The 18,584-nt window shown below is 41.1% G+C and overlaps 1 protein-coding gene and 1 pseudogene across 1 annotated transcript in view; one reads left to right on the top strand and one right to left on the bottom strand.

Moving 5' to 3' along the window:
• Clec17a (C-type lectin domain containing 17A) overlaps positions 1-9,944 on the top strand; it is a 31,365-nt gene extending 21,421 nt beyond the window's left edge. The window contains exons 11-12 of the mRNA XM_004872360.4: positions 7,447-7,556; positions 8,528-9,944. Coding sequence (XP_004872417.1) covers positions 7,447-7,556; positions 8,528-8,663 — 246 coding nt within the window. The 3' untranslated portion in view covers positions 8,664-9,944. The remainder of the gene's footprint in view (positions 1-7,446; positions 7,557-8,527) is intronic.
• A 747-nt stretch (positions 9,945-10,691) lies between these two features.
• LOC101698503 (ATP-dependent RNA helicase DDX42-like) lies at positions 10,692-15,234 on the bottom strand (annotated as a pseudogene).
• Between the last annotated feature and the right edge of the window lie 3,350 nt (positions 15,235-18,584).

Here is an 18,584-nt window from a genome sequence, read left to right as displayed (position 1 = left end):
ATTTACACAGAGTTTGATTCCATTTTTTTTTCTCATAATTTTTTCTTTCCCTTCTTCCCTTTCCCCTTTCCCTTCCACCATCCCCAAACCCTTGGACCTTTTCTTATTTCAAATTATCAATTATTCATTTTAATCATTTTTATCCTTATTTACACTTTCAATTTCTCACACTAGAGAAACTATTTGGTATTTACACATGTGTGTCCTATTTATTTCACTTAAGAGTATGGCCTCAATATGGATCCATTTAGCTATAAATGTCTCTAGTTTCTCATTCTTTATGGCTGAGTAGTACTCCATTTTATAAAAAAATCACATCTTCTTTATCCAGTTTCCAGTCGATGGGCACTTGGGCTGTTTCCAAGCTTTAGCTATCACAAACTGTGCTGCTATAAACATAGGCGCACATATGTCGCTGTGGTATGATTCTTTTAATTCTTTAGGGAAGATTCCCAGTAGGGGAATAGCTGGGTCAAATGGGACCTGTAGTCCTAGTTCTTTGAGGTATCTCCATACTGATTTCCACAGTGTTTGCACCAGTCTACATTCCCACCAACAATGGAGAAGGGTTCCTTTCTCTCCACACCCCCACCAGCATTTGTTATTGGTTGATTTCTTGATAACAGCCATTCTTTGTTGGATGAGGTGGAATCTCAGTGCTGTTTTCATCTGTATCTCTTGAATGACCAGTGATGTTGAACATTTATTTGCTGTTTTTACTTCTTTGTCTGAGAAATGTCTGTTCATTTTGGATGCCCATTTTTGAATTGGGTCTTTGAATTTGGGGAGTCTGATTTTTTTCAGTTCTTTATATATTCTTGATAGTAGACCTTTGTCTGAGCTACAGCTGCTAAATATTTCTTCCCACATTGTAGGTTGTCTCTTAGCTCTGTTGGTAGTTTCTCTTGCAGTGCAGAAACTTTTTTTTTTTTTTGGTACCAGGGATCGAACTCGGGTCCTTGTGCTTGCAAGGCAGGTCCTGGAACCACTGAGCTAGATCCCCGGCCCAGAAACTTTTTAATATGATGAGATCCCAGTTGTTGATTCTTTGTGCTAGCTCCTGTGCTACTGAAGATTTGTTCATAAAGTCTTTTCCTATGCCAATGTCTTCAAGAGTTCTACCTAACTTATCTTCCAGCAAGTTTAGTGTTTCTGTCTTAATATTTATATCTTTAATCCACTTCAATCTTAGTTTAGTGCATGGTGGTAGGTATGGGTCTAGTTTTAATCTTTGGCAGGTTGAAATCCAGTTTTTCCAACACCATTTATTAAAGAGGCTATCTTTCCTCCAATGAGGGTGGTTGGCTCCTTTGTCAAAGATGAGGTGGCTGGGTATGTCTGGAGCTGTTTCTGCATCTTCTAATCTATTCCACTGATCTTTGGGTCTGTTTCTTTGCCAGTACCATGCTGTTTTTATCATAGTAGCTTTGTAGTAGAGTTTCAAGTTGGGGATTGTGATGCCCCCAGCCATGTCTCAGTTGCCTAGAATTGCTTTTGCTATTCTAAGTTTCTTCTGCTTCTAAATGAATTTTTGGATTGTTTTCTCTAGTTCCGTGGAGTATATTGTTGGAATTTCAATTAGCATTGCATTGTATCTATATAGTAGTTTTGGAAGTATGGCCATTTTCACTATATTGGTTCTTCCTACCCAGGAACAAGGGATATCTTTCCATTTTCTTATATCCTCTTCGATCTCCTTCTTCAGAGTGCTGTAGTTTTCAGTGTAGAGGCCTTTTGCTTCCTTTGTTAGATTGATTCCTAGATATTTCATTTTTTTAGATGCTATTGTAAAAGGAATTATTTCCCGAATTTCTCTCTCAATGGGTCTGCTATTTGCATATAAGAAGGCTATTGTTTTTTGAGTGTTGACCTTGTATCCAGCTACTCTCCTGAATCTGTCAATTAAGTCTAGAAGGCTTTTGACTGAGATTTTTGGGTCTTCTATGTAAAGTATCATATCATCAGCAAATAATGACAGTTTCACTTCTTCCTTTCCTATCTTTATTCCTTTTATTTCTTTCTCTTTTCTAATTGCTATGGCTAATGTTTCCAGAACAATATTGAACAGGAGTGGTGATAGTGGACATCCTTGTCTTGTTCCTGATTTTAGTGTGAAAGTTTTCAGTTTTTGACCATTTAGTATGATGTTGGCTGTTGGTTTTTCATAGATATCCTTAATCAGGTTGAGATAAAGACCTCCTATTCCAATTTTCTGTAGTGTTTTTATCATGAATGGGTGTTGGATTTTGTCAAATGCCTTTTCTGCATCTATTGAGATGATCATGTGGTTTTTGTCCTTGACTCTGCTAATATAGTGTATCACATTTATTGATGTACGGATGTTGAACCATCCTTGCATCCCTGGGATAAATCTGACTTGGTCAGGGTGTATGATCTTCTTGATGACACTCTGTATTCTGTTTGCCAATATCTTGTTGAGGATTTTTGCATCTATGTTCATTAGGGAGATTGGTCTGTAGTTCTCTTTTTGGGTTGGGTCTTTCCCTGGTTTTGGAATCAAAGTAACACTTGCTTCCAGGAATGAATGTGGAAGCCTTGCTTCCCTTTCAATTTCCTTGATGAGTTTAAAGAGTAATGGCAATAGTTCTTCTTTAAATGCCTTGTAGAATTCAGCAGTGAAGCCATAAGGACCTGGGCTTTTCTTTGTTGGTAAGTTTTTTATTACATTTTCAATTTCACTCTTTGTAATTGGGGTGTTTAGAATTTCTATATCTTCTTCATTTAATTTTGGCAATTCATATGTATCTAGGAGTCTGTCTATTTCTTCTGTGTTTTCCATTTTATTAGAGTACAGGTTCTCAAAGCAGGTATTGATGATTCTCTGGATTTCTGCTGGATTTGTTGTGGCTTCACCTTTTTCATTCTTTTTTTTTTTTTTTTTGGTACTGGGGATTGAACTCAGGTCCTTTGTGCTTGTGCAGCAGGCGGCGAAACCACTGAGCTAAATCCCTGGCCCACCTCTTTCATTCTTAATTGCATGGATTTGAGTCTTTTCTTTCCTTTTTTTGATAAGGTTGGCTAAAGGTTTATTGATTTTATTTATTCTTTCAAAAAACCAACTCTTAGATTCATTGATTTTTTTGTATCATTCTCTTAGTCTCCATTGCATTGATTTCTGCTTGGATCTTTATAATTTTCTTTCTTGTACGAGCTTTGGGTTTGTTATGCTCTTCTTTTTCTAGGAGCTTGAGGTTCTGCTTTAAGTTATTTAACTGAGTTCTCTCTGTTGTCCTAATATGGGCATTCACTGCTATGAATTTCCCATGTAGAACTGCTTTCATTGTGTCCCACAGATTCCTGTATGTTTTATTGGCATTTTCATGTACCTGTAGAAACTGTCTAATTTCTTCTTTAATTTCCTCTGTGACCCATTGGTTGTTCAGGAGGGTGTTGTTAAATTTCCATGTGTTTGTGGGTGTTTTGCGGTTTCTTGTGTTATTGATCTCCAATTGTATTGCACTATGGTCTGATAATATACAGGGGATAACTTCAATTCTTTTACATTTACTTAGATATGTCCTGTGAGCTAGCATGTGATCTATTTTTGAGAATGACCCGTGTGTAGCTGAAAAGAATCTGTATTCTGATTTTGTGGGGTGGAACACTCTGTAAACATCTATTAAGTCCATTTGTTCAATAGCTTCGTTTAGTTCTAGAATTTCATTGTTAGTTTTTTTTCTAGTTGATCTGTCTATTTGTGATAGAGGGGTGTTGAGGTCCCAAACTATAATTGTATTAGTGGTTATTTGGTTTTTCATGTCCATTAATATTTGTTTTGTATAGTTGGGGGCATTTGTATTTGGTGCATATATATTTAGGATTGTCATCTCTTCCTCTTGGATTGTTCCTTTCACAAGGATGTAGTGACCATCTTTGTCTCTCTTAATTAGTTTTGATTTGAAATCTACTTTGTCTGCAAATAAGATTGCTACTCCTGCCTTTTTCTGGGTTCCTGTTGTGTGGAGAACTGTTTTCCATCCTTTTACTTTCAGTCTATGAATTTCCTTTTGAGTTAGGTGTGTTTCTGGTATACAGCATATTGCTGGGTTTTGCTTCTTAATCCATTCTGCCAGTCTATTTCTTTTGATTGGTGAATTGAGTCCATTAACATTGATAGTTATAATTGACAGATATTGACTCATCCTTGTCATGATGTTTTACTGTTGTTGGCTCTTTTATTTCTTATTTTCCCCCCTTTCGCTTTAGTGTCTTACCTTGTGTGGTGCCTTCTCTCTGCTGGGCCTCATGGAGTTGTGACCTTCATTGTCTTTTTCTAGGATAATGCTTAAAATTGTTTGGAGTGCTGGTTTGGTGTTCACGAAATTTCTCAGGTGTTCTTTGTCATGAAAGTGTCTAATTTCCCCATCAATTTTGAAAGATAATTTTGCCAGATACAACAGTCTAGGTTGGAAGTTATTTTCTTTTAGGGCTTGAATTGAGGGTTTGTGTTGAGAAATCTGCAGTGATTCTGATGGGCTTTCCTTTGTAGATGATTTGTTTCTTTTCTCTAACTGCCTGTAGAATTTTGTTCTTCTGTTGGATTTCTGGGATCTTGACTATTATATGTCTAGGTGTAGATTTTTTTTGGTCATGGCTGGATGGTGTTCCATATGCCTCACTTATCTGTATGTCCAACTCTTTACCTCTGTCTGGGAAGTTATTTACTATTATTTCTGTGAACATTTTTTTTATATCCGTTGTACTTTCTCCTGTTTTTTTCATGGACTCCTGTGAGTCTTTTGTTATTCTTCTTTGCATCATCTAGCAGCTGTTGGATTGATTTCTCATGGTCCCTTACTATCTTTAAGAAATGTCTGTTTTCATGGTCCTTAACCGAAATCCTGTCTTCTATATCTGATATTCTGTCTTCAGATTCTCTTAGTCTGCTCTGCATGCTTTCAATGGAGTTTTTAATCTCCTGAATATCTGTTTGAATCTGTTTCCTGGATTCCATTTCTTTCTTATGTTGAGCGATCATGTTTTCCATTTCTTTCTTATGCTGGGCATTCATGGCTTCCAGCATGTTTGTGATCTCATCTATTTTCTTATCTGTTTCTGCTCTAGAGCTTCTAATCATGTCTTTCACTCTGCTCACCATGTCTGTGTTTATCTGGGAGATTATTTCTGTTTTGAAATTTCCTAGAGCCTCATGCCTCTGCTTTGTTACTTCCTGTGCTATCAGTTCAGGGTGTCCAAGTGGTTGCTTATCAGACTTTTCCACCTCATTTCCCCCAGAATTTCCTTTTTGTGGCATGGAAGCCTGCGTTTGTGCCTTGCTTAAGTGTCTTCTCATTTTTGTTTTTGGTACTGTCCTTGATTTATTTCCTGGGTTGATATTTCAAGATTGCTTAATGTAGGTATCTTTGTTGCTTGTGTTTAAAACCCTTGTGAAATGATTGCTTTTCAGAGGTGTCTTCTAGATATGGCTTGTGTTTGGGGTTTGAGACGCTAATGACTCTGAAGCTATTATATTTTTCTTATACCAGGAAGGAAAACTATTTAGATCAATCACAGCATGTTAGCCCAAATGATATAGTCAGCAATACCATAGCATCAAGCACAGCTAAGAAAACGACAATTTGTGGTAGTTATTAATCTATCACTTTTAACTATGTGAGTTAAATTAAAACCAAGGACCAACCCAACATAAGTTTATAATGAATAAACTCTTCAATATAGCATCTTTCCCCTTCGGGGTGGGGAGTTAAAAGGAGTTGGGGATGGAGGGACAGGTAGAACAGGTAAGATTAGCGTTGAGGCCAGAAGACACAGAAAGATCACAGAAACTCTAAGAAGTTGTTACAGGCAAGAGAAAATGGCATAATGAAAGAACAAAGATGTGCATAAAATCACCTAACAGCAATAGGGAGGCTAGATACCGAATTTACTTTCCTTTAAACCTAATGATAATCAAGAGAAGGAAAAAGAGAAGAAAAGAACAGTAAGGGAGAAATCCAAATTCAGTGCAGAAAGGAACAAATGGGGAGATGAGGAGCAATGTGGGACAGTGAGAGAATGAGAGAGAGAGAGAAAGAAAAGATAAAAGAAAGAAAAGTAAAACTTTGAAGAGTAGAAAAAAAGTAAAAATTAAGAATTAAAAATAAGAAAAAAAATTTTTTTTCTTTTTTTGCAAATAGCAATGAAAATTCTGGGCCTCCTTCAGGGTGTGTCTCTGCTGTCACACTAGGCAACGTAGGAATCCCTGTGCATATACAAGTCAATGAGTCTCAGCAAGCCAGCAGCAGACCAAGTATAGTGGTCTGATGTGCCTTTATTGTAGAGGTTCTCTTTACTTTTCTGCTGAGCTTCAGTTTTCTTCAAGGAGCCTGAGAAGCCCTCCTTCTGTTACTAACTTCTGCTCTATCTTGTGGTGCTCAGGACAAGGGTTTTTATAATCTCCTGTGCCTCTGTAGTGTGGGTGGGACCAGGTAGCAGAAAAGCCAGAAGGTAGGCGGTGCTCGGGGTGGGGATGGGGGATGGGACACGAATGGACACTGAGCGTTGGGCTAAGCGGACCTCATTGTGCCATGGGCGTGGCCCGGGACGGCTTGCAGAAGCTTCAAGCTGCTTGTCTTGTCACTGCAGCTTAGAGAGCTTCGGGTGGGGGTGGGGCTGCCCGCATGGCATTTTTAAATAAAAATTTTTTTGTTGCAGTATTGGGCATTGAACCTACAGCCTTCACACTGAGCAACATCCCAATCCCTGCCTACCTATTCCCCTTTCAAATTTTGAGACAAAGTCTTGCTAAATTGCTCAGGCTGGGCTCTACCTTGTGATCTTCCTGCCCCAGCCACCCAGAGTGCTAGGATTACAGGTGTGTGTCAACACTTCTGGCTAGAAAAGAGGTTTATTTAACATTTAATTTAGGAGGTTGAAAGTCCATACAGTGAAGTGCCAGCTCTGGTGTGGGTCTTGCTGCCAGTGTCATGATGATGAGGATGGTGTCACTGTGGGAGTGTGACAGGGAACAATCACATGGCAAGACAGGAAACCAGAGACTGGAAAGGACAGCCCATCCTCAGGGGAATCAGATCACTCCCTGAGAGCAGCAGGGCTCTCCAGTGACCCAAGGACCTTTCATTAAGAGCACTTTTTTTTTTTTGGTACTGGGGATCAAACTCAGGTCCTTGCGCTTGCTTGCGCAGCAGGCGACGAAACCACTGAGCTAAATGCCCGGCCCTCATTAAGACCACTCTTAAAGGTCAGACAGCCACACCTACACCATGGCAGAGTGTTTACAGTGTGCATGGGAAAATTGAAGGATGAAATTTGGGGGGAGGTACTGATCCTTTTGTGTAGCTCATGGAGGCTTAGAAGGGCGTGGAGCAACATCTTCAAGTCCTAAATGTGTTATTCAGTGTGAGGGTGGGCCTTTGTTCTGTGGGTGCTGTAGAATTGATGGCTAAATGGAGTTTGTACTTGCAGAATTTTGTGGCCAAGGCTCATGGCTCTTCACGGGTTTACTGGCTGGGGCTGAATGACAAGGACCAAGAAGGCAACTGGAGGTGGCTAGATGGCTCTCCTGTCACATTAAGGCAAGTGTCCAGGGATCCTGGGGTCTCTCTGTCTATTCTATGGGCTCAGCTATTGGGAGACAAGAAGGCAATGGGATGTGTGGTTGAGGGAGTCAGAACTAATTTTTCTCTCTCCTCCCCTCCCCTCCTCCCTTTTCTTCCCTTCCCTTCTCTTCTCTTTCTTCTTTCTTCCCTTCCCCTTCTTTCCCTCCTTTTATTTCCTTTCTTGTCATTCCCCTCCCTTCCCCTTCCTTCCTCTCCTTTCCCTCCCTTCCCTTTCTTTTCCCTTCCTTTCCTTCTTTTCTTTTCCCTTCTCTTCCCCTCTCTCCCTTCCCCTCTCTTCTCTTTCATTTTCCTTCCTTCCTTCTTTTCCTTTTCTTTTTTGGTGGTACTAAGTTGCTAAATTGCCCAGGGTGGTCTTGAATTTGCTTCACCCTCCCAAAATGCTGGGATTACAGACATGTGCCATCACACTTGACTTCTTTTTTCTTTCTTGTGGTGCTCGGGCCTTGTGCATGCTAGGCAAGTGCTCCACCACTGAGCTTCATCTCTAGCCCTTTTTATTTTGTTTTTTTTTGGTACCGGGGATCAAACTTGGGTCCTTGTGCTTGTGCAGCAGGCGGCGAAACCACTGAGCTAAATCTCCAGCCCTAGCCCTTTTTATTTTTTATTTTGGGACAAGGTCTTGCTAAGCAGCTCAGGCTTGGCTCGTATTTGGAACCCCCCTTCTTCAGCCTTCCAAGTAGCTGGAATTACAGGTGTGAACTCTCATGCTTATTTTTGTTTCCTCCTTTGTTTTTTTTTTTTTTTTTGGTCGATATTAACTAAAGTCCTCAGTTCACTCTATCTGTTGTATACCTGCATGGGTTTTGACAACTGCATAATGGCATGCATTTGCCAATCCAGTATTGTACAGAATGGTTTCAGCACCCTAGAAATTCCTGTGCTCCCCTTGTTTATCCTTCTTCCTGCCCACTGTTTGCTCCACCTAGTTTCTGGGAACCACAGGAGCCCAACAATGCCTTTGGAAGAGAAGACTGTGCCAGCATGAATAAAGGTGGCAGCTGGAATGATCTCTCTTGTGCCACAACTACGTATTGGATTTGTGAGCGGAAATGTTCCTGCTGAAGCCCAGGGTTGGAGCTGGGGTCTATACTCAAGCATACTGGCTCTTGGAGAGGAGTCTCCTGCTCTTTCATGATAGGCTCTGCCTCTTGGTGAATTCACATGGACTGGAAGCCTAGTCATAGCAAGTTCCCTGCAACACCAGCCAGGCCATCTATTTCAGGATGGTGAGCTGGAGGATGCTGGGTCTTGGTGGTATGATATCTCCCAGTTCTGGGATATAGAAGACATTCACCAGATTCCTGATCATGGCCCTTGAGATGCAGTGGTGATCTAGGGGCTCTGGATCTGACACTACATCAGACTGACAAATTCTGGATCCTCTGAACCATCATAAGATGGAACTGGGCTCCTCACCTCCCTGATGTGAAGAGCTTCTGAGAAGTGGCTAGGGTAGAACAATTTGATGATCAATGTCCTCAATGTCTTGGGGAATATTTGTACAAGTGAGGTGGCAGAATTGGCCTCTTCCAAGATCTGGGCTGTGGAATTTTGAGAAAGGCAGATCAGTTAAAAAGCGGATTACACATAGTGTAACCAGATCCACATGACAATGATGGAGGTTCCTGCCAACACGTGCCCTCGAGCTTGTGTAGATTGTAAAATGTTTGATGAGGTTGTTATCACTTCACATCTGTGTGGACTTTTTTTGGCTGTTAGCTCTTGAAATTTTTTTTTTTTTTTTGTATTGGGGATCAAACTTGGGACCTTGCGCCTGCAACCAGAACCACTGAGCTAAATCCCTGGGCCCAAGCTCTTGCAAGGTTAGTGCTTCTCAAATATCACTTCCTTGAGTGGTGCTGGTCACTGTGTCAATTTTATAGGACTGTCAGGACCAAGTCATTTTTTGTGTGTGTGATCTTGGGGATTGAACCCAATTCCTTTGCACTGAGCTACATAGCCAAACCCCCACCTTTATTTTGAAACAGGGTCTCACTAAGTCTCATTAAGTTGCCTAGGCTGGGCTTGGATTTGCAATCTGCCTGCCTCAGCCTCCCAGAATGTTAGGATTATTATTATTATTATTATTTTTTGATTCTTGTGCCCTATCTCCAAATACACATTCTGAGGTACTAGGGGCTGAGACTTTAACATATATTTTGGGAGAGCACAATTCATCCCATAATAGCGACTAAACGCCAAACTCCCCAATCTTTGATCATTATAACAAACACTACCACCACCACCACCGCCACCAATACTCAGAGGGCAGGTACCAGAGGGCTAACCACATGCCACTCAACATGGTAATTCCTTTGGACAATTCCTAATTTTTTTCCCCCAGTAATAAAACATTTACTAGAGAGCAATCAGAGGAATGCACATCTTAAAGAAACCTTCACAAAGTCACAAAATTTGAAGTTCATGTATTTCTTTTCCTTTTATGAACGAGATAGAACAACAATTATCAGTCATTTCAGCAAAAGAGTTCTATTGAGGTAAGTTACAAAACAAACCCCCCAAAACCAAACCAAATAAGAAGACACTACCTCAGGCCTGAAACAATCCTGGAACCCCCTTCAGGAAAATCATTTCTCTTCAATCATAGAGGCTCTGAGAACCTCAGAAGCTGGGTCTAGAAGGTTGCCTCTTATATGTCTCAGGGCTGGATACAATCTGGAGAACTTGAGCATCATCTCTTGTTTAGAATTGGGTGTCTCCCTTCCCTGCAAATGTCTTAAAGCACCAAACTACTTTCCAACATTCCCAACAGCTCAATGGATTGGGTGTGCAGAAGACAACTCCTAAAAAGGGGATTGCCTGGCCAGCAGAGTGCTAAGAAAAAGAATTTGATTCATAGATGTTTATAAGGTGACATTTTAGTAAAAAATATATGCTATTTAGTAACCTGGAGTGAGTTTTGTGCCCTATAAGGCCCTTTACACTTGAAGTGTCTTCTACTTACCCTCATGACAACTCACCCAGAGCCAAGAGAAGCTTCCCAGCTCTCACTGCTTGCAGGGACCAAAGCAGCTTCCCAAGAAAGCATCTGAACAATCATCCATATGAAGGTGTGATGCCTCTGTGCTCCAGCTCTCCACTAAGGGCAGGGGTCCTCATGCCTTGGACCCCAACCCCGCCCTGAGGTACCTAGTTACCAAAATCTCTCTAAAAATAAAATTAAAGAACTGACTTCACACTGTAGCAATACCCTCTAACTGTCCCATTGACTCTTCTTTCATTTGGGTGGCTCCAGGACAGCAAAACCGTCAGCTGTCTTATTTGTCTTGCTGTCCATCTTGTCCATCTGGCTGTCCCCCTTGGGGTCCATCTTGCTTTCACAATTACAGCCTTCTTTCCTGCTTTCTCCATTCCGACCATCATTTGTACCCTGGCTTTCCCCATGCCGGCCTGCACTTCCTTCCTGCCTGTTCTCCCCGTGCCGATGGCCATCAGTAGAACAGCTGCTGCTGCTTTTTGGGTAGCAGTATCCATCTCCATGGCGACCACCATCTCCATGATGTGGGCTGTCGCCGTGTCCATTGCCACTCTCACCGTGACTGTGATGACTGCCACCCCAGTTCTCGGTATCTCTCTCTCTTTTCCCATGGTCACCCCCAAACCCGCCTCAGGTGTTATTTCCTGAAACTGTGTTGTTGGCTCCCTGGGTGCCAACAGAAGGGTATGTCACCAGAGCATTGCTGATATTCCCAGCATTGCCAAAGCCCAGGATGCTCTTGGCAGCTCTGGCAATAGGGCTGTCAGGACTGTTATGGCCCTGCTGTGCTGAATTAGTTGGAACAGAATTCAAGCTTCCCTCACCAGTCCATCCACTTGGTCCAGGAGCAGAGCTTCCAACCTTTTGATTACTTAAACTGGCTGCAACAAAAAGACTCTTGTACTGTGACTGAAAAGCTGCTTTCATTGCTGTCAGGCAATCTCCCATGGCTCCTGTGGAGGGCTTGTAGGCCTCATAATTACTCATCACATTGTTGTTATTTCCTCCATCTGTGTTCTCAGAGCTTAGGCCAGGCTGTTCCCTATGGCCCAGGCCTCCTCCACCAATGTTCAGCTTTTTGCCTTTCCCTCCTTTGAAGCAGGATTTCTGAAACCAGGCCTTCTGCATAGCAAGAGCTAGGAGTTCCTTGGAAGCATGTTGGTGGGCTCCTTCCAAGTTCCGGAAAGGTCACCAGCAAAACTGCTGTCCTTGGGGGTCAGTAAGGTACAGGCCACACCCCTCTCACCAGCTCTTCCTGTGCGGCCAATCCTATGCGTATGGGTATCAATGTCTTGTGCCACATCATAGTTAATGACAGTCTTAATTGAAGGAATGTCCAGACCCCGGGCAGCAACATCAGTGGCCACCAGGGCTGGGATGTCCTTTTTCTTAAAGTCTGAAATGACTTTGTTTCTTTCACTCTGGTCCATGCCTCCATGGAGCAGCCCAAGATTATGACCCTCCTGCTTGAGGTTATTGGCTAGCTCTTCAGCGTTGGCTTTTTTTAAAAAAAGAAATTAACTTTTATTAATAACTAGATACATAAAAATGGACCAAATAACAAAAATAACACTGGGCTGTAGTTTAAGGGTTACATGGCACACAGATAAATCCTCAAACAAAATACCTTAAAGCGGTTGTTATATAACAGTTGATAACCCTGAAAATATTTCACTCTTTGCAGAATTCAAAAGCTTCATTCTCTATTCACTGCTATTATATTTCACTGCCAATTTGAAGGAAATAAATGATTCTAATCTTGGATTTCACAATCAGCTTTTAGAGTCAGTACGTAGTTGGTCTTTAAAATGGTTGTAATGCAGATTATTGTGTAATTGTGGCAAATGCCAAAATAATGTAATTAATCTTAACTACTTCACTAAATTAAAGTGTCTCAGAGAAAACACAAAACAAGGCAACATGTATGAGCACATATAAAATTTTATAACTAAATATTTTTCAAAAATTTGAAATAGCAAATATCAAACCTGTTTAAAAAACCCACACCACAGCTTTGGCCATAACTAGGAAAGTGTGAAGAATGCATTGCATTGTACTTAAGGAGGGGCTTATTGTCTTCATCAATTGGTCACTGAAATTTAAAACATGTTTTCCACTTCAAAGCTATAAAGCTTAGTTTTGAAGCTAATCATTGCAGCTGTTTCCACTGTAGGCTTCTTGGTCTCAGGGACTATGACTTTATTGCTGTCATCACTCAGCAACTGTGCTGACTACCTGAGGAGCAGCGAACACTTGCCACTGGTAGTGTCAGGTGGCTTAAATAGAATACCCGAAGCAATCACACATGACAGCGATGGAGGCAAGTGCGGTTTGTTACTAGGTCAATCCTTCCACAGAATGGAGCTATTTTCTTCAGGTTAGACAAGCAATTGTTGAGGAACACAGGCCATCTGTTCAGGAACAGCTGCTTCTGACTGACACAGAGCAGACAGGTCACCAGGGGGTACAAAGCCAAGGAATGCTTCTTTCGAGAAGAAAGTTCCAGCATGGTATCATATAGACTTTCCACAAAGTTTTGGAGGCAGGGAACATTTACTTCATTTTTAACAGTAGCAGCAACTGGGACCAGGATTTCCATGAAAAGTCTAGGTAAGGCATGTTTGATATCTTTGTCTTTGACCTCAAGGAAATAATGTGCACATTCCTGCATGAACTGAAGAGAGGCCTCAAAGTCCTCCACTGGATACATCTTAATTCGAAAGAATTTCATCCCCATTTTCAAGCTGATAATGCTTTGTACCACATATGGGCTGTGCTCTTTGTGCCGTAATTCTTTTAGCTCTGCCATAAAGTTTTTCTTGACCACAGGGAATTTAGCTTGTGCCAACACTCCAAGGACTTCTGCATACAGGTCGCCACAATGTGCATATTGCCAGTGATAGGACCAAGGTACCCTTCTTTGTATTTAAAGTGCTTGAACGCCAAGTTAATAACATCATGTATTAAACTGTGTATTACAAGATGAAGTGGAATCTGTTTCAAAACTTCTATTAATACTAAAGAAAAAATAAAATCAATGGCGAGGTCCCATCTTTCCATTAAATAATCTCACTGCTGTTCATCACTTTTCGATTTATTGCTTGTTCTTGGCTTATATTCATGTGATTCATCCTCAATGCCATTTTGCCTTTTGTACCAGTCAAATAATGTTCAAAGAATGGAAGGCAGGCAGTATTCAGAGAGGGACCTCATGGAGCTGATGACACTTCTGGAGGCTAGAGTCCAACATCAAGGCAAAATGGCACCATGAACACCAGTCCTCACAAGGTAGAAGGGTAAAGAGCATTGGCTTTTTTAGTAACAAACAGTAGGACACTCCCTGAAGAAGTAAACTCCACCAGACGCCGGGTAAGCCAGTTCAATTACTAGGCCCAGAATGGAGAATTTCCACACTCTGTGTCACATCTTCATTTGCCTTTCCAATATCTCCCTGCACCACTCGATTAGGGTCAATCAGGAGGTCTCTGGTCAATTTTTCAATCTTTTTTTGAAAAGTTGCACTGAATAAGAGAGTCTGTCTGTCAGGACGGACATGATTTGCTATGGATCGAACCTGGTACTCAAATCCCATGTCGAACATTCAATCTGCTTCGTCAAACGCAAGGTAAGAGACTCTTTGAAGATTAGTAGCTTTCTTCTTCACATGATCAATCAGTTGACCTGCGGTACACACAACAGTCTCTGCCCCTTCCTGAAGGGCCTTGGCCTGCTCCCACATGCTCCCTCCTCCATAGACAGCCACTGATCGAAGATTATATGCTTTCCCAAACCACTTACATTCAGCATGGATCTGCTGGCAAAGCTCCCTCATTGGATGCACACTCACTGCAATTGGTCCATCACCTGGCTCCAATTCCTTCTGGTCCATTATATGAATCAACATGGGCCAGATAAAAGCTGTAGTTTTTCCACTGCCAGTTTTAGCACTATCAATCCTGTCTCTGCTGCTTAATGCCACAGGTATACCCTGGGACTGTATTGGAATGGGTTGTGTGTACTCAAGATTTCCGAATCTGGTGCATAAGTTGTTCATCAAACCCAAAATGAGCAAAACTACTTCCTGGTCTGGGAGGTGCAGCACCAGAGACCTGAAGATTGAGCTTATGCCCAATATCTATTAACTGTTGTGGAGTGAGGTTGGTTATCGCCTCATGTTCATTGTAAAACTTTTTTTCAAACAGTGGGTAGTCAGTCTCTGAATGATCAATGGGAGGAAGAGGGTCAATTATTTTTTGCGGGGTGCAATTGGATTTCCATCACTATCGTATTCCAGATTGTCTTCTTCCTCCTCCTGAACCACACCAGCAGTTGGGTTTTCTGCCATGTATCGAAAATAAGCTTCTTGGTCATCTTCCTCTTCAATGTCATCTCAAATACCCTTTATGTTTTTTCTTTCCTTGTCCTTTTCTTCGAGCCTCTTCATGTCTCTAGCTGCCTGATCCTCTACTTCAGCCATAAATGCCTCCAAGGGATCATCATCATTGTCAGAATCTGCTGGCTTAGAATGGAATTGCTGACGTGTAGGTGAGTTTTCAGGGGGAATGTAAGGCAAATCAACATTTCTAGAGTCTTCTTCCTCACCTTCAAAATATCTGCTGCTATGGTTGCAGCGGCAGCTGCTACCATCACCCGCACAGATAGAATCCCACCGCCAGAAGTACGTGCACGGTCCAGACCCCGTCCCTGACAATTCCTAAATTTTATCCAAGGATGGATAGACTTTCTCCAAATGGACCAATCTGCTGATCAATAAGTGTCCTTTACTAATAGCAGAATCTTTCCTGTTTTGAGGTGATTATGGAAAGGAGGCTTGACTGTCAACTCATCACAGAAGTGGCTGTGGGGGGATGGAGGCTCACACCACTTCCTGTTCCTTCTACTTTTGTCTCTTCCCACCTCTACATTTGTCCCTAATTCATTATGACCCCAAAAGCTCCCCATATGGTCCACAGCCCGTGGGGTGGGTGGGGTCCTATTCTAGGCCCTCCACCCAGGGGACCGCTGGTCCTGGCGAGTGTTTATCTGGGTTCAGGGGAAGTTCTCACATCTCAGAAGAGGAAACTTTCATTTCCTCAAAAATAAGTGTTGAGAAATGAAGAAGCAGGGGGGAGAGGTTAGGTTTTTTTTTTTTTTTTTTTGTACCGGGGATTGAATTTAGGACCCTGTGACTGCGAGGCAGGCGGCGGAATGAGGTTAGGTTTTTGAGTCATGCTGGAGGCTGTGGCAGAGTTGGCACTGACCTACCACCTTCCAGCTCTCTCCCCTTTACCTAACTGAAGACAAATAAATGTGAAAGGCATCCCTTTACCACTCAGGGTCCAGAGGATGCCCCACGTGGATGCAAATAATAATATTCCTGTGTTATGTGCTAGATATATGGTGTGATTCTCATTTAATCTTTGCCATGACTTTATGAGGTTGAAAGAAATTACTAACCCCATTTTATACAGTGGACTCTTGACTTATGAACTCAGTTCATTCATGAGGGCTGGCTGTAACTCAAGTTGGTCAGTTGAAGGTTCAGGTTTCTCTTCAAAGTCTCCAAAGTCTCTCTGTATACAGGCAAACCTCAGTGTCCTTAGAGAGACATTGGCCCAGGATTTCTCAACCTTACATAGGAAAGGATGTTGTAGTATTTCTTCCAGAACTCTGGAAGGGGTAAATCTGTATCTGAGACCATCTGGAAGCACAAGTGGCTGGCATTCAGGTTGTAACTCAAGACTTAGGTCATAAGTTAAAACTAAAATTCCAGTTGTAACCCAAATTGTTTGTATGTCAGGCCCGTCATAACTCGAGGGTCCACTGTACATGGGAAAATGGAGGCAGGAAGATTGCTGCAAGTTCAAGGCCAATCTGGGCTACATAATGAGTTTAAGGCCAGCCTGAACTACATATTAAGATCCTGTCTCAAAAAAACCAAAAAACCAACAAACCAAGAAACCAACAAATGAACCAAAGAACCAACCAACAAACAAAAAAACTAAAGTGATGGCCTAGAGAATTCTGGACCTATTTTGAAGATATAGCTATTACATTTGCTGATGGATTTTAGGATATGGCAGAAAAAGAAGAAGAAGAAGCAGCAATAGGTAGATGGAATTATCAGAGATGGGGAAGAAAAAAGACTTACAAATGCCCTCTCCATTTACATGGTTTAACTAGGTGTGGTGGTACACTCCTGGAACCCCAGCACTCTGGGAGGCTGAGGCAGGCAGGAGGATGAGTTCAAGCCCAGCCCGAGCAATTTAGTGAGACCCTGTCTCAAAAAGTGAACAAGAGCTTGGGATATAGCTCAGTGTGGGGCCCTGGGTTCCATTCTTAGTACTAGAAAAAAATTATTTATTTTAAATTGACAAGTAAAAAATTATATATGTACGTTTGATCTTAGCCAAAAGGCTGAGAAGCGATTTAAATTATATATGTGTATAAGATGAAGAAAATGTAGAAAAGATGTAGAAGAAAAATGTATATATTTATCAGGTACAACATGTTTTGAAATATGCATGCATTGTGGATGGGCTGAAGAGAGCTAATGAATATGGGCATTAACTCACATCCTTTTTTTTTGTGGTGAGAAAACTAAAAATGAGCAACTTTCAAATACCCGTACAATATATTTTTATTAACCATAGTCAGCATTTTGTGCAATAGATCTCTTGAATTTGCTTCTCTTGTCTAACTGAAATTGTGTATCATTTCACCAACATCTCCCAACCAGTATTCTAACACCTGGTAACATCATTCTACTCTTTTATTAAAAATTAATTTTATTGGTACACTTTAGAACATAGTTTTACGCATAAATTTACACATAATTATAGCATTCATTATGGGGAATTTGTACTTTCATTATGGATCTCACCAGTTAGACTTTTTTTCTTTACACAGAGTCTCACTCTGTAATTCAGGCTGGCCTTAAACTCACTATGTAGCCCAGGCTGGCCTCAAACTTGTGGCAATCTTTCTGCCTCAGCCTCCTGAGTACTGGGATTATAGGCATGTGCGACTGCACCTGGTGTGGGAATTTGTACTTGTACATGATATATCTTTATTCTTCTTTTTTCCCCCAATCCCCTACCCTCCTTTCAACCCCTCTTCCTTTCATTATTTACAAAAGCTTCATTTACATTTTTTCTTCTATTCTCCTTTTTTTTCTTTTCCTTCCTTTCTTCCTCCCCCTTCCCACTTTAACATTTTCTTCCTATTTCACAACATCTATTATACATTTTAGTTCTTATTTACCTTTTTGGTTTCTCACACCAGAGAAACAATGTGATATTTAAATATGTGTGTCTGATTTATTTCACTTAAGAGTATGGTCTCAAGGTGCATCCATTTACCTAGAAATGCCTCAACTTTTTCTTTATGTCAGAGAAGTACTCCCTTGTATAAAAAAATACATCTTCTCTGTCCATTCATCAGTTGATGGGGATTTGACCTGTTTCCAAGATTTAGCTATTCTAAACTGCCATTGTAAGCATGGGTATGCATATATCACTATGGTATGATGCTTTTAATTCTTTTGGGAAGATACCAAGATGAGGAGTAGCTGGGTCCAATGGAACCTCTAGTCTTAGTTTTTTGAGGAATCTCCACATTGATTTCCACAGAGTATACACAGTAGACACAGTATACACTCTCACCAACATGTATACAGTGTATATACTGTATACACAGTATACACTCTCACCAAGAATAGAGAAGGGTTCTTTTTTCCTCACATTCCTTCCAGCATTTGTTATTGCTTGATTTCTTGATAATAGCCATTATTTCTGGAGTGAGGTGGAATTTTAGCGTTGTTTTAATTTGTATCTCTTGAATGACCAGTGATATTGAACATTTTTTCATATATTTATTTGCCATTTGTACATCTTCATCTAAGACGTGTCTATTCATTTCAGATGCCCACTTTTGAATTAGGTCTTTAAATCTGGTGTGTTTTCACATGTGTAAATATCAAATAG

This window comes from Heterocephalus glaber, unplaced genomic scaffold, assembly GCF_053883595.1.
Source record: "Heterocephalus glaber isolate CG9 unplaced genomic scaffold, H.glaber_assembly_v1.0 deba00001760, whole genome shotgun sequence".
In the NCBI taxonomy this organism is placed as follows: domain Eukaryota; kingdom Metazoa; phylum Chordata; class Mammalia; order Rodentia; family Bathyergidae; genus Heterocephalus; species Heterocephalus glaber.
Note: the sequence above shows the minus strand (reverse complement) of the source record. Positions and strands in the feature narration are given on the sequence as shown.